Here is a 25,654-nt window from a genome sequence, read left to right as displayed (position 1 = left end):
CATGAAAGTCGGTGCCATTCCGACCCATGACGCCTATGCGGCGTCATGGAAAGATCGCGTCCCTGCAGATCGGGTGAAAGGGTTAACTCCCATTTCACCCGATCTGCAGGGACAGGGGGAGTGGTAGTTTAGCCCAGGGGGGGTGGCTTCACCCCCTCGTGGCTACGATCGCTCTGATTGGCTGTTGAAAGTGAAACTGCCAATCAGAGCGATTTGTAATATTTCACCCATTATAACGGGTGAAATATTACAATCCGGCCATGGCCGATGCTGAAATATCATCGGCCATGGCTGGAAATACTAGTGTGCCCCCACCCCACCCCTCCGATCGCCCCCCCACCCCCCCCCGATCTGGCCGGTACACTGCTCCGGCTCCCCTCCGTCCAGTGCTCCGCTCCCCCCCGTGCTCGTGTCCGCTCCCCCCGTGCTCCAATCACCCCCCCGTGCTCCAATCACCCCCCCTGCACTCCGATCTACCCCCCCCCGTGCTCCGTTCCACCCCCCCGTGCTCCATTCCAGCCCCCCCGTGCTCCGTTCCACGCCCCCCGCGCTCCGTTCCACCCCTCCCGCGCTCCGATTCCCCCCCCCGTGCTCCGATCCCCCCCCCGTGGTCCCCCCCCACCCTATCATACTTACCGATCCAGCCGTGGTCCCGTCCGTCTTCTCCCGGGTGCCGCCATCTTCCAAAATGGCGGGCGCATGCGCAGTGCGCCCGCCGAATCTGCCGGCCGGCAGATTCGTTCCAAAGTGCATTTTGATCACTGAGATATAATCTATCTCAGTGATCAAAATAAAAAAAATAATAAATGACCCCCCCCCTTTGTCACCCCCATAGGTAGGGACAATAAAAAAATAAAGAATTTTTTTTTTTTCCACTAATGTTAGAATAGGGTTAGGGTTAGGGGTAGGGTTAGGGTTAGGGGTAGGGTTAGGGCTAGGGGTAGGGTTAGGGGTAGGGTTAGGGGTAGGGTTAGGGTTAGGGCTAGGGTTAGGGCTAGGGTTAGGGTTAGGAATGTGCACACGTATTCTGGTCCTCTGCGGATTTTTCCGCTGCGGATTTGATAAATCCGCAGTGCTAAACCGCTGCGGATTTATGGCGGATTTACCGCGTTTTTTTCTGCGCATTTCACTGCGGTTTTACAATTGCGATTTTCTATTGGAGCAGTTGTAAAACCGCTGCGGAATCCGCACAAAGAAGTGACATGCTGCGGAATGTAAACCGCTGCGTTTCCGTGCAGTTTTTCCGCAGCATGTGTACAGCGATTTTTGTTTCCCATAGGTTTACATTGAACTGTACACTCATGGGAAACTGCTGCGGATCCGCAGCGTGTGCACATACCTTTAGAATTAGGCTATGTGCACACGGTGCGGATTTGGCTGCGGATTCGCAGCAGTGTTCCATCAGGTTTACAGTACCATGTAAACATATGAAAAACCAAATCCGCTGTGCCCATGGTGCGGAAAATACCGCGCGGGAACGCTGCGTTGTATTTTCCGCAGCATGTCAATTCTTTGTGCGGATTCCGCAGCGTTTTACACCTGTTCCTCAATAGGAATCCGCAGGTGAAATCCGCACAAAAAACACTGGAAATCCGCGGAAAATCCGCAGGTAAAACGCAGTGCCTTTTACCCGCAGATTTTTCAAAAATGGTGCGGAAATATCTCACACGAATCCGCAACGTGGGCACATAGCCTTAGGGTTAGGGTTGGAATTAGGGTTGTGGTTAGGGTTAGGGGTGTGTTGGGGTTAGTGTTGTGGTTAGGGGTGTGTTGGGGTTAGGGTTGTGATTAGGATTATGGCTACAGTTGGGATTAGGGTTAGGGGTGTGTTGGGGTTAGTGTTGGAGTTAGAATTGAGGGGTTTCCACTGTTTAGGCACATCAGGGGTCTCCAAACGCAACATGGCGCCACCATTGATTCCAGCCAATCTCGTATTCAAAAAGTCAAATGGTGCTCCCTCACTTCCGAGCCCTGACGTGTGCCCAAACAGTGGTTTACCCCCACATATGGGGTACCAGCATACTCAGGACAAACTGCGCAACAATTACTGGGGTCCAATTTCTCCTGTTACCCTTGTGAATCTAAAAAAATGCTTGCTAAAACATAATTTTTGAGGAAAGAAAAATGATTTTTTATTTTCACGGCTCTGCGTTGTAAACGTCTGTGAAGCACTTGGGGGTTCAAAGTGCTCACCACATATCTAGATAAGTTCCTTGGGGGGTCTAGTTTCTAAAATGGGGTCACTTGTGGGGGGTCTCTACTGTTTAGGCACACCAGGGGCTCTGCAAACGCAACGTGACACCCGCAGACCATTCCATCAAAGTCTGCATTTCAAAAGTCACTACTTCCCTTCTGAGCCCCGACGTGTGCCCCAACAGTGGTTTACCCCCACTCATGGGGTATCAGCGTACTCAGGAGAAACTGGACAACAACTTTTGGGGTCCAATTTCTCCTGTAACCCTTGGGAAAATAAAAAATTCTGGGCTAAATAATTATTTTTGAGGAAAGAAAACGTATTTATTATTTTCACGGCTCTGCATTATAAACTTCTATGAAGCACTTGGGGGTTCAAAGTGCTCACCACACATCTAGATAAGTTCCTTTGGGGGTCTAGTTTCCAAAATGGGGTCACTTGTGGGGGGTTTCTACTGTTAAGCCACATCAGGGGCTCTGCAAACGCAACGTGACGCCCACAGAGCATTCCATCAAAGTCTGCATTTCAAAACGTCACTACTTCACTTCCGAGCCCCGGCATGTGCCCAAACAGTGATTTACCCCCACATATGGGGTATCAGCGTACTCAGGAGAAACTGGACAACAACTTTTGGGGTCAAATTTCTCCTGTTACCCTTGGGAAAATAAAAAATTGCAGGCTAAAAGATCATTTTTGAGAAAATAATTTTTTATTTTTATTTTCATGGCTCTGCGTTATAAACTTCTGTGAAGCACTTGGGGGTTCAAAGTCCTCACCACACATCTAGATTAGTTCCTTTGGGGGTCTAGTTTCCAAAATGGTGTCATTTCTGGGGGATCTCCAATGTTTAAGCACACAGGGGCTCTCCAAACGTGACATGGTGTCCGCTAATGATTGGAGCTAATTTTCCATTTAAAAAGCCAAATGGCGTGCCATCCCTTCCGAGCCCTGCCGTGCGCCCAAACAGTGGTTTACCCCCACATATGGGGTATCAGCGTACTCAGGACAAACTGGACAACAATATTTGGGGTCCAATTTCTCCCATTATCCTTGGCAAAATAGGAAATTCCAGGCTAAAAAATCATTTTTGAGGAAAGAAAAATTATTTTTTATTTTCATGGCTCTGCGTTATAAACTTCTGTGAAGCACCTGGGGGTTTAAAGTGCTCAATATGCATCTAGATAAGTTCCTTGGGGGGTCTAGTTTCCAAAATGGGGTCACTTGTGGGGGAGCTCCAATGTTTAGGCACACAGGGGGCTCTCCAAACGCGACATGGTGTCCGCTAACAATTGGAGCTAATTTTCCATTCAAAAAGCCAAATGGCGCGCCTTCCCTTCCGAGCCCTGCCGTGTGCCCAAACAGTGGTTTACCCCCACATATGAGGTATCGGCGTACTCGGGAGAAATTGCCCAACAAATTTTATGATCCATTTTATCCTACTGCCTATGTGAAAATGAAAAAATTGAGGCGAAAATAATTTTTTTGTGAAAAAAAAGTACTTTTTCATTTTTACAGATCAATTTGTGAAGCACCTGAGGGTTTAAAGTGCTCACTAGGCATCTAAATAAGTTCCTTGGGGGGTCTAGTTTCCAAAATGGGGTCACTTGTGGGGGAGCGCCAATGTTTAGGCACACAGGAGCTATCCAAACGCGACATGGTGTCCGCTAACGATGGAAATAATTTTTCATTCAAAAAGTCAAATGGCGCTCCTTCCCTTCCGAGCCTTACCATGTGCCCAAACAGTGGTTTACCCCCACATGTGAGGTATTGGTGTACTCAGGAGAAATTGCCCAACACATTTTAGGATCCATTTTATCCTGTTGCCCATGTGAAAATGAAAAAATTGAGGCTAAAAGAATTTTTTTGTGAAAAAAAAGTATTTTTTCATTTTTACGGATCAATTTGTGAAGCACCTGGGGGTTCAAAGTGCTCACTATGCATCTAGATAAGTTCCTTGGGGCGTCTAGTTTCCAAAATGGGGTCACTTGTGGGGGAGCTCCAATTTTTAGGCACACGGGGGCTCTCCAAACGTGACATGGTGTCCGCTAAAGAGTGGAGCCAATTTTTGATTCAAAAAGTCAAATGGCGCTCCTTCCCTTCCAAGCCCTGCCGTGCGCCCAAACAGTGGTTTACCCCCACATATGAGGTATCAGCGTACTCAGGACAAATTGGACAACAACTTTCGTGGTTCAGTTTCTCCTTTTACCATTGGGAAAATAAAAAAATTGTTGCTAAAAGATAATTTTTGTGACTAAAAAGTTAAATGTTCATTTTTTCCTTCCATGTTGCTTCTGCTGCTGTGAAGCACCTGAAGGGTTAATAAACTTCTTGAATGTGGTTTTGAGTACCTTGAGGGGTGCAGTTTTTAGAATGGTGTCACTTTTGGGTATTTTCAGCCATATAGACCCCTCAAACTGACTTCAAATGTGAGGTGGTCCCTAAAAAAATTGGTTTTGTAAATTTCGTTGTAAAAATGACAAATCGCTGGTCAAATTTTAACCCTTATAACTTCCTAACAAAAAAAAATTTTGTTTCCAAAATTGTGCTGATGTAAAGTAAACATGTGGGAAATGTTATTTATTAACTATTTTGTGTCACATATCTCTCTGGTTTAACAGAATAAAAATTCAAAATGTGAAAATTGCGAAATTTTCAAAATTTTCGCCAAATTTCCGTGTTTATCACAAATAAATGCAGAATTTATTGACCTAAATTTACCACTAACATGAAGCCCAATATGTCACGAAAAAACAATCTCAGAACCGCTAGGACCCGTTGAAGCGTTCCTGAGTTATTACCTCATAAAGGGACACTGGTCAGAATTGCAAAAAACGGCAAGGTCTTTAAGGTCAAAATAGGCTGGGTCTTGAAGGGGTTAAATGAGAAGGTGTGTCCAAACTTTTGGTCTGTACTGTAATTAATTAAAGTCATATTGTACATTATGCACCAAAAAGGAAAAAAACTCTATGTAGTGGTTGTGTAATTAGTAAGGGGGCTACTAATGAGCGGTCCATTAAGTTATACCCTGGGTATACTGTCCTGAAGCTATATCCCCCCTCACCCCTATATTTTTGGGTACTAACTGAAGGAAGAGCTTTAGGGTCTTTAAGGGACAGTCTTCGTTGAGCGGGGGAGCCACTTTGCGTGTCATCTGGGGCAGGGGTGTCAAACTGCATTCCTCGAGGGCCGCAAACCATGCGTGTTTTCAAGATTTCCTTAGCTTTGCACAAGGTGCTGGAATCATTATGTGTGTAGGTGATTAAATTATCACCTGTGCAGTACAAGGAAATCCTGAAAACATGACCTGGTTGCAGCCCTTGAGGAATGCAGTTTGACACCTCTGATCTAGGGTGCCAACCTCCACAGCCAGGGAGGGACTTTAAATAGGGACTGTGGAGGGTTATAATAGACCCCCCCCTGAAATAACTAGTAACCAACTAATTACTATGTCTTTGAAAAGATATCTATTTAGTTTTGTGGTTGTTGTTGGTACCATCAAAGGTTTTTGAGTTGCTAAACATGTTTCTTGCCCAAATTTATGCATCCCTGGACTGCTCATTCTAAGTATTTTTGGCTGAGTTAAGCACTTGGACCAGTTGGACAGTTTTTGGCATTGTGGTGGTTGTGCTTTTCTGATTAGGGCCTTCTAGTGATTTTAGGGCAAGCCGTCGCTGAGTGGGGGCGCCATTTGCGTCTCTAGTATGGTGCAACCTCCGCTGGCAGGCAGGGGCTCAGCTAGGGTCTAATAGGGTCACATAGGCCTATCCAGCACCCCTGTTGGTGTATCAATTGGTGTTCATAGATCAGCAATTTATGCTTGTTTTTTCTAATTTTCGTTTTTTTTTTTTTTTTTTTTTTAAATAACGACAAGCACAATTTTAATTTTTGTTTTTACAAATTTGAGAATTTTTTTTCACCACTTAGATGCCAAACACATCTAGTTGTTTTATTTTTTAAATTCATGTACTTGTGCTGACCTGGAGAATCATATTGCCTGGTCAATTTTATCAAATGGTGACGATAGAGAATAAAAATAAACCTCCAAAATTGTGGAATTGCACTTTTTTTTTTTTATAGTTTCAAAGCACTTGTATTTTTTTTTCAGTATATGGGAATATGGCGTCATTCAAAAGTACAACTGATCCCGCAAAAAAAAACGGCTATGTGGAGGGAAAAGTAAAATCGCCTGGGTGAAGGGGTTAAAACACTCCTGGGACCTGGTCCTTTAACCCACGAGGTCTAATATTACAACACTCGCAGCGATCTGTGTGGAATAAACACGCCATCGCACGTGTGATCCATAAAAAAAAATTACCAGTAAATGAACTGGGACGCGGATATGATCAGTGCAGGATAGTCTACGGATGGAAATCGGGTAAAGTTGGGGTATAATGCAGCCCAAACATAAATATCCGGCATCTGACTTCATTCTGCTCCTTTAATCACCTCTTTTGTAAAAATTAAAATCACAGGAGTGATATATATTCATATACAGTAAGGGTCTATAGCTCACTGGGATTCAGCATTATGTCCCACTGCCCATAGCCTGCGCTATGAGAAAGCTACGTCCCAGGGACAGAGGGACCAGGGCCTGTAACCCACAACCATAAGTGACCCTGTACTAGCTACCATAGAGTATGACCTTCTACCCACAGTGTGAGATAGATCGTCTACGTCGGTATAGAATCCTGCGCCAGGCGTGCAGCGCCACACCCTGGCGTCTCTATGGCACTGGCGGGCGCGCCTGCGCACTCAGCTGACTGTTGAGGCGTGTCTTGTCTGAGACAACAGAGAACAACATGGCGGCCTCCATAATGTACAGCCGGCTGTCAGCGGGTCTGAGGAGTCGGGCGCCCCGGGCTGTCCTCGGCAGTGCTGCGCAGGTGACTTTTGTGTCAGAGGGATCACGGCAGGACATTTGGGGGCTTCTCATCTTCTCCGGCCGGGTGTCAGAGGACGGGGCAGGTCTATGTGAGAAAGTTACTGCCAGAGTTGTGTGTCTGCTCAGCTGTCATCCTGCCCGTCAGTCACTACTGAGCGGTCACTGATAGTATGGCTTTACTGCCTGCCCGGTGACATCCCGGGGTCACCGCACTGCGCTTCTCCTCACACTGATCATCCATCACAGCCCGGGGTCACTGCACTGCGCTTCTCCTCACACTGATCGTCTATCACAGCCCGGGGTCACAGCGCTGCGCTTCTCCTCACACTGATCGTCCATCACAGCCCAGGATCACAGCACTCCGCTTCTCCTCACACTGATCATCCATCACAGCCCAGGATCACAGCACTGCGCTTCTCCTCACACTGATCGTCCATCACAGCCGGGGTCACAGCGCTGCGCTTCTCCTCACACTGATCATCCATCACAGCCCGGGGTCACAGCACTGCGCTTCTCCTCACACTGATCATCCATCACAGCCCAGGATCACAGCACTGCGCTTCTCCTCACACTGATCGTCCATCACAGCACTGCGCTTCTCCTCACACTGATCGTCCATCACAGCCCAGGATCACAGCACTCCGCTTCTCCTCACACTGATCATCCATCACAGCCCAGGATCACAGCACTGCACTTCTCCTCACACTGATCGTCCATCACAGCCGGGGTCACAGCGCTGCGCTTCTCCTCACACTGATCATCCATCACAGCCCGGGGTCACAGCACTGCGCTTCTCCTCACACTGATCATCCATCACAGCCCAGGATCACAGCACTCCGCTTCTCCTCACACTGATTGTCCGTCACAGCCCGGGGTCACAGCACTGCGCTTCTCCTCACACTGATCGTCCATCACAGCCGGGGTCACAGCACTGCGCTTCTCCTCACACTGATCGTCCATCACAGCACTGCGCTTCTCCTCACACTGATCATCCATCACAGCCCAGGATCACAGCACTCCGCTTCTCCTCACACTGATTGTCCGTCACAGCCCGGGGTCACAGCACTGCGCTTCTCCTCACACTGATCGTCCATCACAGCCCGGGGTCACTGCACTGCGCTTCTCCTCACACTGATCATCCATCTCCATCACAGCCCGGGGTCACAGCGCTGCGCTTCTCCTCACACTGATCGTCCATCACAGCCCGGGGTCACAGCGCTGCGCTTCTCCTCACACTGATCGTCCATCACAGTCCAGGATCACAGCACTGCGCTTCTCCTCACACTGATCGTCCATCACAGCCCGGGGTCACTGCACTGCGCTTCTCCTCACACTGATCATCCATCTCCATCACAGCCCGGGGTCACAGCGCTGCGCTTCTCCTCACACTGATCGTCCATCACAGCCCGGGGTCACAGCGCTGCGCTTCTCCTCACACTGATCGTCCATCACAGCCCGGGATCACAGCACTGCGCTTCTCCTCACACTGATCGTCCATCACAGTCCAGGATCACAGCACTGCGCTTCTCCTCACACTGATCGTCCATCACAGCCCGGGGTCACAGCACTGCGCTTCCCCTCACACTGATCGTCCATCACAGCCCGGGGTCACAGCACTGCGCTTCTCCTCACACTGATCGTCTCTCACAGCCCGGGATCACAGCACTGCGCTTCCCCTCACACTGATCGTCCATCACAGCCCAGGGTCACAGCACTGCGCTTCTCCTCACACTGATCGTCCATCACAGCCGGGGTCACAGCACTGCGCTTCTCCTCACACTGATCGTCCATCACAGCACTGCGCTTCTCCTCACACTGATCATCCATCACAGCCCAGGATCACAGCACTCCGCTTCTCCTCACACTGATTGTCCGTCACAGCCCGGGGTCACAGCACTGCGCTTCTCCTCACACTGATCGTCCATCACAGCCCGGGGTCACTGCACTGCGCTTCTCCTCACACTGATCATCCATCTCCATCACAGCCCGGGGTCACAGCGCTGCGCTTCTCCTCACACTGATCGTCCATCACAGCCCGGGGTCACAGCGCTGCGCTTCTCCTCACACTGATCGTCCATCACAGTCCAGGATCACAGCACTGCGCTTCTCCTCACACTGATCGTCCATCACAGCCCGGGGTCACTGCACTGCGCTTCTCCTCACACTGATCATCCATCTCCATCACAGCCCGGGGTCACAGCGCTGCGCTTCTCCTCACACTGATCGTCCATCACAGCCCGGGGTCACAGCGCTGCGCTTCTCCTCACACTGATCGTCCATCACAGCCCGGGATCACAGCACTGCGCTTCTCCTCACACTGATCGTCCATCACAGTCCAGGATCACAGCACTGCGCTTCTCCTCACACTGATCGTCCATCACAGCCCGGGGTCACAGCACTGCGCTTCCCCTCACACTGATCGTCCATCACAGCCCGGGGTCACAGCACTGCGCTTCTCCTCACACTGATCGTCTCTCACAGCCCGGGATCACAGCACTGCGCTTCCCCTCACACTGATCGTCCATCACAGCCCAGGGTCACAGCACTGCGCTTCTCCTCACACTGATCGTCCATCTCATCCCGGGATTACAGCACTGCGCTTCCCCTCACACTGATCATCCATCTCATCCCGGGGTCACAGCACTGCGCTTCCCCTCACACTGATCGTCCATCACAGCCCGGGGTCACAGCACTGCGCTTCTCCTCACACTGATCGTCTATCACAGCCCGGGATCACAGCACTGCGCTTCTCCTCACACTGATCGTCCATCACAGCCGGGGTCACAGCACTGCGCTTCTCCTCACACTGATCGTCCATCACAGCACTGCGCTTCTCCTCACACTGATCATCCATCACAGCCCAGGATCACAGCACTCCGCTTCTCCTCACACTGATTGTCCGTCACAGCCCGGGGTCACAGCACTGCGCTTCTCCTCACACTGATCGTCCATCACAGCCGGGGTCACAGCACTGCGCTTCTCCTCACACTGATCATCCATCACAGCACTGCGCTTCTCCTCACACTGATCATCCATCACAGCCCAGGATCACAGCACTCCGCTTCTCCTCACACTGATTGTCCGTCACAGCCCGGGGTCACAGCACTGCGCTTCTCCTCACACTGATCGTCCATCACAGCCCGGGGTCACTGCACTGCGCTTCTCCTCACACTGATCATCCATCTCCATCACAGCCCGGGGTCACAGCGCTGCGCTTCTCCTCACACTGATCGTCCATCACAGCCCGGGGTCACAGCGCTGCGCTTCTCCTCACACTGATCGTCCATCACAGTCCAGGATCACAGCACTGCGCTTCTCCTCACACTGATCGTCCATCACAGCCCGGGGTCACTGCACTGCGCTTCTCCTCACACTGATCATCCATCTCCATCACAGCCCGGGGTCACAGCGCTGCGCTTCTCCTCACACTGATCGTCCATCACAGCCCGGGGTCACAGCGCTGCGCTTCTCCTCACACTGATCGTCCATCACAGCCCGGGATCACAGCACTGCGCTTCTCCTCACACTGATCGTCCATCACAGTCCAGGATCACAGCACTGCGCTTCTCCTCACACTGATCGTCCATCACAGCCCGGGGTCACAGCACTGCGCTTCCCCTCACACTGATCGTCCATCACAGCCCGGGGTCACAGCACTGCGCTTCTCCTCACACTGATCGTCTCTCACAGCCCGGGATCACAGCACTGCGCTTCCCCTCACACTGATCGTCCATCACAGCCCGGGGTCACAGCACTGCGCTTCTCCTCACACTGATCGTCCATCTCATCCCGGGATTACAGCACTGCGCTTCCCCTCACACTGATCATCCATCTCATCCCGGGGTCACAGCACTGCGCTTCCCCTCACACTGATCGTCCATCACAGCCCGGGGTCACAGCACTGCGCTTCTCCTCACACTGATCGTCTATCACAGCCCGGGATCACAGCACTGCGCTTCTCCTTACACTGATCGTCCATCACAGCCCGGGATCACAGTGCTGCGCTTCTCCTCACACTGATTGTCCGTCACAGCCCGGGGTCACAGCACTGCGCTTCTCCTCACACTGATTGTCCGTCACAGCCCGGGGTCACAGCACTGCGCTTCTCCTCACACTAATCATCCATCACAGCCCGGGGTCACTGCACTGCGCTTCTCCTCACACTGATCATCCATCTCCATCACAGCCCGGGGTCACAGCGCTGCGCTTCTCCTCACACTGATCATCCATCTCATCCCGGGGTCACAGCACTGCGCTTCTCCTCACACTGATCGTCCATCACAGCCTGGGATCACAGCACTGCGCTTCCCCTCACACTGATCGTCCATCACAGCCCGGGGTCACAGCACTGCGCTTCTCCTCACACTGATCGTCTCTCACAGCCCGGGATCACAGCACTGCGCTTCCCCTCACACTGATCATCCATCACAGCCCGGGGTCACAGCACTGCGCTTCTCCTCACACTGATCGTCCATCTCATCCCGGGATTACAGCACTGCGCTTCCCCTCACACTGATCATCCATCTCATCCCGGGGTCACAGCACTGCGCTTCCCCTCACACTGATCGTCCATCACAGCCCGGGGTCACAGCACTGCGCTTCTCCTCACACTGATCGTCTATCACAGCCCGGGATCACAGCACTGCGCTTCTCCTTACACTGATCGTCCATCACAGCCCGGGATCACAGTGCTGCGCTTCTCCTCACACTGATTGTCCGTCACAGCCCGGGGTCACAGCACTGCGCTTCTCCTCACACTGATTGTCCGTCACAGCCCGGGGTCACAGCACTGCGCTTCTCCTCACACTGATCATCCATCACAGCCCGGGGTCACTGCACTGCGCTTCTCCTCACACTGATCATCCATCTCCATCACAGCCCGGGGTCACAGCGCTGCGCTTCTCCTCACACTGATCATCCATCTCATCCCGGGGTCACAGCACTGCGCTTCTCCTCACACTGATCGTCCATCACAGCCTGGGATCACAGCACTGCGCTTCCCCTCACACTGATCGTCCATCACAGCCCGGGATCACAGCACTGCGCTTCCCCTCACACTGATCGTCCATCACAGCCCGGGATCACAGCACTGCGCTTCTCCTCACACTGATCATCCATCTCCATCACAGCCCGGGGTCACAGCGCTGCGCTTCTCCTCACACTGATCGTCCATCACAGCCCGGGGTCACAGCGCTCCGCTTCTGTTCACACTGATCGTCCATCACAGCCCGGGATCACAGCACTGCGCTTCTCCTCACACTGATCGTCCATCACAGCCCGGGATCACAGCACTGCGCTTCTCCTCACACTGATCGTCCATCACAGCCCGGGGTCACAGCACTGCGCTTCTCCTCACACTGATCGTCCATCACAGCCCGGGGTCACAGCACTGCGCTTCTCCTCATACTGATCGTCCATCACAGCCCGGGATCACAGCACTGCGCTTCTCCTCACACTGATCGTCCATCACAGCCCGGGATCACAGCACTGCGCTTCTCCTCACACTGATTGTCCGTCACAGCCCGGGATCACAGCACTGCGCTTCTCCTCACACTGATCGTCCGTCACAGCCCGGGATCACAGCACTGCGCTTCTCCTCACACTGATCGTCCATCACAGCCCGGGGTCACAGCACTGCGCTTCTCCTTATACTGATCGTCCATCACAGCCCGGGATCACAGCACTGCGCTTCTCCTCACACTGATTGTCCGTCACAGCCCGGGATCACAGCACTGCGCTTCTCCTCACACTGATCGTCCATCACAGCCCGGGATCACAGCACTGCGCTTCTCCTCACACTGATTGTCCGTCACAGCCCGGGATCACAGCACTGCGCTTCTCCTCACACTGATCGTCCGTCACAGCCCGGGATCACAGCACTGCGCTTCTCCTCACACTGATCGTCCATCACAGCCCGGGGTCACAGCACTGCGCTTCTCCTTATACTGATCGTCCATCACAGCCCGGGATCACAGCACTGCGCTTCTCCTCACACTGATTGTCCGTCACAGCCCGGGATCACAGCACTGCACTTCTCCTCACACTGATCGTCCATCACAGCCCGGGATCACAGCACTGCGCTTCTCCTCACACTGATTGTCCGTCACAGCCCGGGGTCACAGCACTGCGGTTCTCCTCACACTGATCGTCTATCACAGCCCGGGATCACAGCACTGCGCTTCTCCTCACACTGATCGTCCATCTCAGCCCCTTCATTACCAGGTGACTTTCCTTTTTAAAGTTTTCGTTTTATTCTCCCCTTCTTCATAACTCAATCTGACTAGTGATTGAAACTCTGCAAGTGTGATCTATTCGGGCTGGACGAACTCAGTTTCCACATGAGGCAAGGGTGGTGCTTTGCATATCCAAGACATAATCCAATTGCATAAAAAGAGAAAGAAAAAGAAAAAATGCAGCACTCACCCACAATCTTCATCAAAAAATGTGTGTCCTTTATTTAGCACAACAAGCCATTGTGAACATAACGCGGCATCGGCAGGAGTGTATTAGGGAGCGGGAGAGTGGAGAGACCGAACGATGGCCGGTTCACGCAAGGGCAGCCTACTTATCTCAATTTCAACTGTTAGAAAAGGGTAGAAAAAGTAAGCATAAAGTAAAAAATATGACAGAAAACCGCAATGAAAACCGCAGGGTTACGTTTACGTTCAAACATAGCCCTTTAGATAAGGACATCCAGGGTGCCATACGTAAAAATTGGCACATCCTTCAAAAAGATGTAGATTTTAGAAATTTGTCGGCCTCTGCTCCCATGTTTGCGAATAAACGTTCAGTAAACATAGGGGACCTAGTTGTGAAAAACCGACTTCAGTCAACCAGCAATAATTGGATGAATAAAACCATGCCGCGAGGTAACTTTGAATGTGGCAACTGTAGTGTATGCCATTTGCATAAAATTGACAATCCTCTACAAGTTGGTACGGTAGAGCACTTGGTAAAGGACTTCAGAACTTGTAAAAGTAAATTTATAGTGTATGTAATCTTCTGCCCATGTCACCGATTTTATATTGGTAAAACCATAAGACCCCTAATGGTCCGGTTTCGCGAGCATTATAATTCAATATTGACAGGAAAGGGACGCGTACGCTTTGTGAAACACATGCAAGATGAACATAGCGGCGATCCGAGTCAGTTCCGCTTTGCAGGTTTAGAAATAGTTAAATTCCCACAGCAAGGCGGTAATCATAATCGATTACTTTTGCAACGCAAAGCCAAATGGATCTTAAAAACAAATGCCCAATGACCGTGGGATCTCAATGACAAACTTGACATGGCAGTTTTCATCTGATTCGTTTGTAATATGCGGTTTTGTATTTGGAGATTGTTTGTTTTTAATTGTATATATTATTTGATATAATGTGGTGAGTTTAATCCTATAAAAGGAAATTACATCACCTGTTTTACTCACATGGACCCATAGAAGCGCTCTTGCGCGAAACGGCCGTCGTCCTGTCTCTCCACTCTCCCGCTCCCTAATACACTCCTGCCGATGCCGCGTTATGTCCACAATGGCTTGTTGTGCTAAATAACGGACACACACTTTTTGATGAAGATTGTGGGTGAGTGCTGCATTTTTTCTTTTTCTTTCTCTTTTTATGCAATTCAACTAGTTAATATCTGTGGGTGCAGCGGAGCTTAACTCGTGGCTGCTAAAGCCATTTGATGGATGATTAAATCAGCCATCAAGTGGGGGGAAAGGTGTAGGCCACATCAAAGACAGGGACACTACCTTTGACGTACATGTATGTAGTGAAGGGGTCAAAGAATAATATTTGATAGAAAAACGACAGTTCACATTAAAATATCCAATTGTCTACTGTACCCTCTTTGTAAATGTCATCTTCCTTAATTTTTACCCCTTTTTTGTGTTGTGATCCTAACACTGCTCTGCTCACTTCTGAGGAGAAGTCATCAGGTCAGATGATCACAGCCTCCCGGAGCTTCTTCTGTGCCTCCCCCCATGATCTGATGATATCTGGAGACCTAAGGGAGGGGAGCAGGTTTCTCTGTATCAAGGAGATCATACTACTGTGTCACAGAGAAGAATGAAAGTGATGGAAGACGTAAATTGTTTAGTGAAGGTGCATTATTGGGCCAGGGGTCCCCAACCTTCTTTTACCTGGGGAGCTTCAATTCATCTCTGAGATAAGGCCACAAGCCACGTTCTATGGGAATAAGTTAGACATTATATATGAAATAGAAACAACTGAAACAATAAGTCGCAGGCTATCCCCCTGACTAGTGCTTCAGCGCTACTCTTTGCATTTGGGAAAAAACGCGTCAAAAACACATGAAAAAACACGAAAAAACGCATGCGGATTTCTGGCAGAAAAGTCCGTTTTTTTTTCAGGAAGATTTCTGCAAGACATCCTGACTTTTAAACTATAATTATGTTGTTTGTCCATTTTTATGACTTGCTTACTTCACACCAAAAAAACTTACTGGAGGAGAGAACATGGAAACGTCAGATTTGTTGAATTGGGGGGAGCCGAGAAGTTGATTAGTATGGATGGGACGGGAGTAACGGGCGTCGGGGTAAGGGCAGCAACCGTGCAGTGCTGAGGACTTCGGCAAATGATGAAAGATAGGAGACGACGATTCCAACAGCGAGGATGCAGCACATTTTTTCTAAGCTGGACATCCCCTTTAACTGGGTTTTCTAGTTAAGCAATAGTCATGAGGATATTTTGGCCATGGTGATGGATCAGTGTTTATACCGATGTGTGGCAGACATGAGTATTGTTTTTCTCATTATTGCTGGTATGTGGCTGCTGGGATATTTGGTATATTCGTAGTGCTGTGAGATTTATATTTCTGTTTACATCTCTCTTTGATTTTCATTCGTGTGCCTCAATATTGTCAAAATGTCAGACACGGCAGCAGAAGCCGTCCCGCACTATTGTGATTTGTTGGGATCGGTCATACAGAATACCTCACTATACATTAAACTCTATTTTAAAGGGATTGTCCAGTGTTCATATTATTTCTTAGATTCAGTGGATCGGCGTGCACTTTGTCTGATTTTGAGGTGCATATATATATATATACTCAACCCATGCCTATGAACGTTTTCTTTATGCACACAGAAATATTTTAATCTTCAAAATTTGTGCAGATTTTTTTGTTGAAATATAATTTACACTTTTTTAAGGTTTAAATTGAATAAATTGCTATAAATTCTATATAGATATAGAGAGAGAATCTAGAAAAATAAATAAAAATAGCCACCTGTGTTTAGCTCTTCTCTTAGGGATTTGCCGGGACTATAATATTGATAGCCTTTCCTTACTGAAGAAGCCGATGAACGCAGTGTCCTTGTCATTTACTACAAGGCCCGGCTCCATACGTTACTTAGTGGCTGAGCTGTACCACAGGCAGCACCATATGTATGGAGTTGTGCCAATGAAGGAAGGAAACTCATCAGCAGGTTGATTGGTGGGATGCTGGTAGTCGTACCCACGCTAATCTGATATTAATGGCCAGTCCTAAGAATAGGGATAGTGTGCTCAATCTCACTGGTTTGGGGTCAGAGAAACTGCATAGTAATGTGCAAGGTCCCTGTAGGCAGCCGTAAGTCTTCTCTGTGCCACAATATGGAGATTCTGTAAGGCACCATATTTTGTAGATACTCTTGCCTAAAAGCGATGGTTCATGGCATGCTATCCATTGCTGCGGAGTTGGTAAGCCAAACCTCCGTCTCCTCAATTTCCCCGACTCCACAGCACTGGTCACTACTGAGCATGTACATAAAGTGCAGCACAGATTCATCTCAAATACGACTCCACAGCACTGGTCGCTACTGAGCATGTACATAAAGTGCAGCACAGATTCATCTCAACTAAAGCCGAGATCCTTAGATCAGGAACAGAGCAGACATTTATAGGACATTTCATAACTTTCCCAAATTCTTATGAAAATATTTACAGCACATCCTGCAGTGTACTACTGTACCCAATGTATTATATATTTTACGGGTCGGAGATGGTCCATTTTATACCGATTTTACAGCACTGATACCATCACCCCAATATGGCAACTGATCAAATGAGGCAATATAAATTGTACAGAAAAAAAAACCCTCTGTATGTTTCTATGGAAAAGCATCGGCCTATGGAGGCACTGTATGGCGGTATGGACTTCTATAAGTGCCTTATTACAGCTCGGTGCACATCTCACTCTATGACTTCAGTTTTGTGCAGTTACCACTGAGCCCTTTTTCTCCCTACGTGATCATCTGGGTCGTATATCTGATGGCTATAGTGTGAATCAGTGCACAGTGTCCATCCAGTGTATTGGGCATGGCGCATACGCAGGGTGTAGTGTTACATGGGGGGAGAAGGAGCCATGTGTCCTTCTACTGACATCTAAGATCAGCTGTGTTGCGACACAAGGAGCTTGGCTGTTGCTTAGTATCTGTGCGCTTCACTGATTTAATATTTGGCTACTGTGCAGACTTGTACTCTAGACCTCACGTGACGGGAAACTGCTGGCTTTCCATAACCTTTACAGTCACTGATAACAATAATTCTTTTTGCCACGTGGCCTTCAAAACATTAAACTTGTGATCTGTGTACTAGTGGCAATGCAGATTTTTTTTCTTTGTAAATTGATTTTTTTGAGGTCAAACAGCTACAGTTCAAGGTTACACATTAAAGGGGTTGTCTTATCTGGGTCAGTTATGGCATATCCACAGAATAGGCCTTAGGGTATGTGCACACGTCAGGATTTCTTGCAGAAATTTTCCTGACAAAAATCGGACATTTCTGCCAGAAATCCGCATGCGTTTTTACCGCGATTTTACCGTGTTTTTCACGCGTTTTTGGTGCGTTTTTTCCCAAATGCATAGAATTGCGGGAAAAACGCAGAAAGTCCGCAAAAATAATGAACATGCTCATTTTTTTTTACCGCGATGCATTTTTTTCGCGGAAATAAACGCATCCATGTGCACAAAACATGCAGAATGCATTAATGTATGCGTTTTTAATGAGTTTTTATAGCGTTTTTAGCGCAAAAAAGCGAAAAAACCTGAACGTGTGCACATAGCCTCAAGGTGTAACTGCCGTTTAAATTTTTATTTCATAAATCAATAATACACATAAAAATAAGCAACTTTGTAATATATGTTACCAGAAATTTTTTCTTCTTTCTCTGACAAAATTGATCAGTCAAAATCCTAAAGTATGTGTTCAGTGAAGGCTCTCCCATTACTGAGAAAAAAGATGCTATGGATACAATTCTAAGTAAGCGGGAGAAGGGAGGAGCTAGAGGCAGAGCTCCGCCCTCCTCCTCCCTCCTATCTACATAGAGCTGCCATCTCCTCTCTCAGAATTTGGTAATGACTGATCAATTTTGGCAGCGAAAGAAGCAGATTTCTGATAAAATATATTAGAAATGTACTCATTTTCATGTGTACTATTGATTCATGAAAAAATTAAAACCACTGTTACGCTTCAACTCCTTCACTACATTGGACGTACCTATACATCCTGGCGATCGTGTGGACACAGGAGCTGTGCGCACGTGATCACCGCCTGGTACTCTGTTTACATGACCACCAGCGCCCGGCTGTCACAGCCAGGAGTGTTGCCCGCAGCGCCCCAAGCTGTTTAACACCCTAAATGCCGCAATTGAGATATCGCAACATTTGGAGGCTGGGAGAGGGAGGGGGATCCCTCACCTATCTGATTGGTGCTCCTGCGACGTCACCGTTGATTGCCACGATGACCTGAGGTCGTCATGACACCAACCGGATCACCAGTCTAGACTATGATTTTGTTTTCAGTTTACATGACAGCTGACCCCGGCAGTTCAACCTCCTAAATGCTGCGATCGACATCGATCACAGCATTTAGAAAGCAGGCAAAAAAACATTCTTCCCCTGCTGTTGATTTGTTTATTCTGCCTCACAAACCTCACATTACGGCTCGGCTCAAATTTATCCTGCGCTCTGCGTTGAGCGCTCACACTGGGGTTTGCGTCTAAATCTCTGAAGTGTAAGATTTAGACGGAACCCCTGGCGGATTATTTCTTATAATGAGGTAGATGGATGCACTGTCGACATCTTCTAGCCTATGATTTGGCGGTGACCGTCTTTTTATAAAAGTGGGGTCAACCACAGTTTTGTGCACTTTTGAAAAGGACAGTGCTGAACAGGGGCCAGACGGAGTTCATAGTAACCCCGAGAAAAGTGCTCAGTATAGATCATAGGATAAAAGTGATTTGAAATGTTATGTAAAATGTTCCCAATACAAGCTTCAACTCAATTCACAAAAAACAACTCCCCACACAGGTCTGTCATCTGTTATCGTAAATATAGGGGGCTTCCACGTTACTGGTAGTACAAAGGCTCTGAAAAAGCCCTATGGCTCCTCATCTATGGCTCCTCATCCCCAAAGGAAATTCAGCAAATTCTGCTCTCCCAAAGTCAAGTTGAACCTCTCCCTTCTGATTACCCACAGCGTGCCCAAACCACATTTAGCTTCTACATGTTTGTAATTTCTGTAGCGATCAGAGCCAGCCTAATTTACGGGTGCGTGTCTCCAGAGGCATAAGCTGGTCACTACAATGTATGGACACTAAAATAGCAGATTTGCGATTTTTGCTCAGCAACATCCACTGCTGCTTGTTTCTGGAAAACACCCATGGAGTCAAATCATCAAATAGCGCTACATCCCTCCCGAGTCATTTGGGGTATTTCTACGTTCTGTATAAATTGCGTGACACATTTTGGTGCCATTTTTATCTGTTTGAAAAATATGAAAATGTAAGATCTGGGGCTAAAACAACAAAAAAAATTCAATTATTTTTTTCTTCACTCTCCAATGGTATAAAATTCTGTGATCTATCTGTGGTGTCAATATGATCACTGCACCCCTAGATGAATTCATTGGGATGTGTAGTTTGTAAAATGGGGTCACTTATGGGGGGTTCTGCTGTTCTGGCACCTCAGGGGCTCTGCCAGTGGGTCATGGCACCCTTAAACAGTAAAATCTGCACTATAAATGGTGTTCCTTTCCTTTTGAGCTTTGCACTGTGCCTGAAAAATATTTCCCGATTTCATGTAGGATATTAGCGCACTCAGGAAAAATAGCGCAACAAAGTGAGGGTCCTTTTTTTCTATTAGCTTTTTAAAAAATTAAAAACTTCGGGCTAAAACATTTTAGTGGTAAAATGCTCTCCAGGCACATTTTAGCTGCATCAGCCGCTGCTGCTCCCCCTCCATTTTGTGGGACCCTCACTCAAGTAGTAGCCGAAGGAGGGCTTTTTCAGCATAAAAAAATGTGCTGAAAAACACGGCTCATACTTGAGGATATACGGTAAATCTGTTATCGCTGTAATTGCACCGACCTGTAGAAAAGTTGTCTAATCGATTATACCGCATGAGGAACGGCGTAAAAAATAAAGAAAACAAATTCTTGACTGACTTCTGATTTCTTAATTCTGCTTCCCAAAGATCGCAGTAAAGCTCGGCTCACAATTATCTTGTGCTGAGTGCCTACATCAGGGTCTCCGTGTAAATCTCTGAAATACATGAGTTAGAGGGAACCTCTGGCAGAAGATTCCCTATGAGAGAGATGGAGGCTATTTGGTCGTTGTCTGGCCTATGATCCGGCGGTGTCCGTCTTTTTAGGATTGCATAAAAGTGTGGTCAGCCAGACAGCCACTCAAGAGAGCCCAGACTGAGTCCAGAATAACTCTGCTGCCTCACTATAGTGAATGCCTCCCTCAGGGGTTTCATCTGAATTGTGTCAATCGGCGATTTAGATGGAAACCCCGATGTAACAAAAAAGCACGTGCCCACTCAGGACCGCAGCTGTTAATGGAAATATAGGTGGGTCCAACTACTCATGGCATGAAGGCTCTGGAACAGCAAAAGAAATTCAGCAAATTCTGCACGCAAATCCTATGTCCCTCTCCCTTCTGAGCCCCACAGTGCCGAAACTGCATTTACTATCCACATGTTTGGCATTTCTGTAGCAATGAGAGCCCACCTAATTTACAGGAGCATGTCTCCAGAAGTACCAGCTGAGCACTGCAATGTATGGGCACTGCAATGTATGGGCACTACAATGTATGGGCACTGCAATGTATGGGCACTGCAATAGCAGATTTGCAATTTTCATTCAGCAACATTCACTGCTGCTTGTTTCTGTAAAATACCCGTAGAGGCAGATCATCACTACACCTGTAGATAAATTCCCAAAGGAGTATAGTTTCCAAAATGGGGTCACTTCAGGGAAGATTCTGCTTTTCTAGCACTTGGGGGGTGGTCTGTATATGGAGTCTAAAGACTATTCTAGGAAAATCTTTGCTCCAGGAGGCAGGTAGCGCTCTGTCCCTCCCGGGTCTTGCCGTATGGCTAAAGGTACCGTCACACTTAGCGACGCTGCAGCGATACCGACAACGATCCGGATCGCTGCAGCGTCGCTGTTTGGTCGCTGGAGAGCTGTCACACAGACCGCTCTCCAGCGACCAACGATCCCGAGGTCCCCGGTAACCAGGGTAAACATCGGGTAACTAAGCGCAGGGCCGCGCTTAGTAACCCGATGTTTACCCTGGTTACCATCGTAAAAAAACAAACAGTACATACTTACATTCAGCTGTCTGTCCCTTGCCGTCTGTTTGCTGCACTGACTGCTGGCCGCAAAGTGAAAGCAGAGAACAGCCACAGCGGTGAGTCACCGCTGTGTGACTCACCGCTGTGCTGTGCTTTCACTTTCACTTTGCGGCCAGCAGTCAGTGCAGGAAATAGACGGCAAGGGACAGACAGCTGAATGTAAGTATGTACTGTTTGTTTTTTTACGATGGTAACCAGGGTAAACATCGGGTTACTAAGCGCGGCCCTGCGCTTAGTTACCCGATGTTTACCCTGGTTACCAGTGAAGACATCGCTGAATCGGTGTCACACACACCGATTCAGCGATGTCTGCGGGGAGTCCAGCGACGAAATAAAGTTCTGGACTTTCTTCCCCGACCAGCGACAGCACAGCAGGGGCCTGATCGCTGCTGCCTGTCACACTGGACGATATCGCTAGCGAGGACGCTGCAACGTCACGGATCGCTAGCGATATCGTCTAGTGTGACGGTACCTTAAGGCTACTTTCACACGAGCATCGTACTCGGCCCGTCGCAGTGCGTCAGTGTAGTTTGTAAAATGGAGTCGCCTATGGGGGGGGGGGGGGGGGGAGGTTCTGTTCAGGCATCTTAGGGAGTCTCCCAGTGGGTCATGGCACCCTCAACAGTAAAATCTGCACTATACTATAGCGCTTTTTCCTTTCTGAGCTTTTCACTGTGCCTCAAAGGTATGGTAGTTCCGATTACGTGTAGGGTATTGGCATACTCGGGAGACATTGCACAGTAATCCATGAGGATCATTTTTTCCTATTACCCCTTGTAAAAGATTATAATTTTGGCTGAAACCATATTTAGTGGTAAAATTTTAATTACGGTATGTTCTTCACTGCCTTTTGGTACAAATTTCGGTGAGGCACATGTGTCAATATGCTCACTACACCCCTAGGTAAATTCATGGGGGGGGGGGGGAATTAGTTTGTAAAATCAGGTCACTTATGAGAGGTTTCTTCTGTTCTGGCACTTCAGGGGCTCTGCCAATGTGACATGGCACCCTCAAACCATTCCAGAAAAATCTGAATTACAATATGGGGCTTCTTCCCTTCTGATCTTTCCGCTAGACCTTAAAAGAAGTTTTCGCCCACATTTGGGGTATCGGTGTACTCAGGAGTAATTGTGTAACAAATGGTACAGATCATTTTCTCCTATGATTCCTTTTAAAAGTTAAAAACTTGGGGCCAAAGCAACATTTTAGTGGAAAAAATTGTAATTTTATTTCTGCCTAGTGTTTTATGCATTATGTGAAGGTTAAAAATGTTCACTACACACCTAGGTGAATTCCTCAAAAGGTGTAGTTTTTAGTGATGAGCGAGTATACTCCTTGCTCGGGTGGTCTCCGAGTATTTGTAACTGCTCGGAGATTGTTTTCCTTGCCGCAGCTGGATGATTTACAGCTGATAGACAGCTTGATTACATGTGGGGATTCCCTAGCAACCAGGCAACCCCCACATATACTCAGGCTGGCTAGTAGCTGTAAATCATCCATCTGTGGCAAGGAAAAGTAAATCTCCGAGCAGTCCTAAATACTCGGAGACCACTTGAGTGTGCTGGGGAAAACCCGAGCAACGAGTACACTCGCTCATCACGAGTAGTTTCCAAAACAGGTTCTCTTGTGGGGGTTTCTTCTGTTCTGGCAGGGGCTCATCAAATGTGACAAGGGATCCACAGTCTACTCCAGCCAAAATTGAACTCCACAATTCAGTTGGCGCTTCTTCCCTTCCAAGTCCTGCCATACTCCCAAACAGTAGTTTTCCGCCACATATGAGGTAGCGGTGTTCTTAGAAAATGTGCACAACAAATTGTATGGTGCAATATCTCCTGTTACCCCTGTGAAAATAAAAAAAAATTGGGGCTAAAACAACCTTTTTTTGGGAAAAAATGTTTTTTTTTTTTTTTTTTAATTATTTTCTTTCCTCAACGTTTTAAAATTCTGCGAAGCATCTGGGGAGCAATGTGCTCCCCCCTCACCGAGATAAATTCCTTGAAGGGTCTAGTTTCCAAAATGGGGTCACTTGTGAGGAGTTCTCCAAATGCAACAATGCTAATAATTCAAGACAATTTTGCGTTCCAAAAGTCAAATGGCGCTTTCTTCCTTCCGAACCCTGCTGTGCACCCAAACCGTTCCACCCAATATGGGGTATCAGCGTACTCATGAAAAATTGCACAACAAATTGTATGGTGCATTTGCTTACCCTTGTGAAAATACAAGATTTGGGGCTTAAGTAAAAATATTTGTGGGAAAAAGAAAAGTTCATTTTTTCCTTCCACATTGCTTTAGTTCCTGTAAAGCACCTGAAAGGTTAATAAACGTTTTACATTTTTATTTTCATGGCTTAACATTATAAACTTCTGTGAAGCACCTGGGGGTTCAAGATACTGAATACATATCTAAATAAGTTCACAAAAGGGTCTAGTTTGCAAAATGGTGTCATTTGTGAAGGGTTTCCACTGTTTAGGCACTTCAGCGGCTCTCCAAACGTGACATGGCGTCCGATAATTACCGTATATACTCGAGTATAAGCCGAGATTTTCAGCCCAAAATTTTGGGCTGAAAGTGCCCCTCTCGGCTTATACTCGAGTCACGGTAGCGGTGGGGTCGGCGGGTGAGGGGGTGAGGGCGCTGAGGTATACTTACCTAGTCCCAGCGATCCTGACGCTCCCCCTGCCGTCCCGGTCTTCTGTGCTGCAGCTTCTTCCCCTCTTCAGCGGTCACGTGGGACCGCTCATTAGAAAAATGAATAGGCGGCTCCACCTCCCATAGGGGTGGAGCCGCGTATTAATTTCTCTAATCAGCGGTGCCGGTGACCGCTGATAAAGAGGCTGCGGCACCGAAGACCAGTTGTGATAGGCAGAGGGAGCGTCAGGATCGCTGGGACTAGGTAAGTATGTAATATTCACCTGTCCCCGTTCCACACGCCGGGCGCTGCTCTGTCTTCCCGGCGCCGCTCTGTCTTCCCGGCGCCGCTCTGTCTTCCCGGCGCCGCTCTGTCTTCCCGGCGCCGCTCTGTCTTCCCGGCGCCGCTCTGTCTTCCCGGCGCCGCTCTGTCTTCCCGGCGCCGCTCTGTCTTCCCGGCGCCGCTCCGCTCTGACTGTTCAGGTCAGAGGGCGCGATGACGCATATAGTGTGCGCGGCGCCCTCTGCCTGATCAGTCAGTGCGCAGAGACGCCGGGACGAGACGCTGGGAGCTGCAAGCAAGAGAGGTGAGTATGGCTACGTTCACATTAGCGTCGCGTCGCTGTTGCGTCGGCGACGCGCCCCTATGTTTAACATAGGGGACGCGTGCATCTTTTTGCACGCGTTTTCCGACTTGTGCGTCGTTTTAGACGCTAGCGTTGGACGCAAGAAAACGCTACAAGTTGCATTTTTCTTGCGTCCGATTTCGTCAAAAAACGACGCACGCGTTTTTGCGCGCGTTTTCGCGCGTTTTTCCGTGCGTCGCCGACGCAACAGCGACGCGACGCTAATGTGAACGTAGCCTATGGCATTTTTTTTTTTTTATTGCAGCAGCAGCAATGGCAGAGCTTTCTATGGCACAGCTATGGGCAGTACTGAACGGCACACAGCACTATATGGCAGCTATGGGGCAGTACTGAACGGCACACAGCACTATATGGCAGCTATGGGGTAGTACTGAACGGCACACAGCAGTATATGGCAGCTATGGGGCAGTACTGAACAGCACACAGCAGTATATGGCAGCTATGGGGCAGTACTGAACGGCACACAGCACTATATGGCAGCTATGGGGCAGTACTGAACGGCACACAGCACTATATGGCAACTATGGGGCAGTACTGAACGGCACACAGCACTATATGGCAGCTATGGGGCAGTACTGAACGGCACACAGCACTATATGGCAGCTATGGGGCAGTACTGAACGGCACACAGCACTATATGGCAGCTATGGGGCAGTATTGAACGGCAC

At 48.4% G+C, this 25,654-nt stretch overlaps 2 protein-coding genes across 4 annotated transcripts in view; one reads left to right on the top strand and one right to left on the bottom strand.

Moving 5' to 3' along the window:
• The window catches only part of NUDT15 (nudix hydrolase 15), a 161,473-nt gene that overhangs the window by 131,682 nt on the left and 4,137 nt on the right, over nucleotides 1-25,654 (bottom strand). The gene's annotated exons all lie outside the window — the stretch shown is intronic.
• Nucleotides 6,944-25,654, top strand: part of SUCLA2 (succinate-CoA ligase ADP-forming subunit beta) — a 148,595-nt gene continuing 129,884 nt past the window's right edge. Inside the window, exon 1 of the mRNA XM_069758283.1 lies at nucleotides 6,944-7,077. Within this exon, the coding sequence (XP_069614384.1) occupies nucleotides 6,994-7,077 (84 nt within the window). The 5' untranslated portion in view covers nucleotides 6,944-6,993. The remainder of the gene's footprint in view (nucleotides 7,078-25,654) is intronic.

The sequence above is a fragment of the Ranitomeya imitator genome, chromosome 3 (genome assembly GCF_032444005.1).
Source record: "Ranitomeya imitator isolate aRanImi1 chromosome 3, aRanImi1.pri, whole genome shotgun sequence".
In the NCBI taxonomy this organism is placed as follows: Eukaryota; Metazoa; Chordata; class Amphibia; order Anura; family Dendrobatidae; genus Ranitomeya; species Ranitomeya imitator.
The sequence above is the reverse complement of the archived record's forward strand: the minus strand, read 5'-3'. Positions and strand labels throughout refer to the sequence as shown.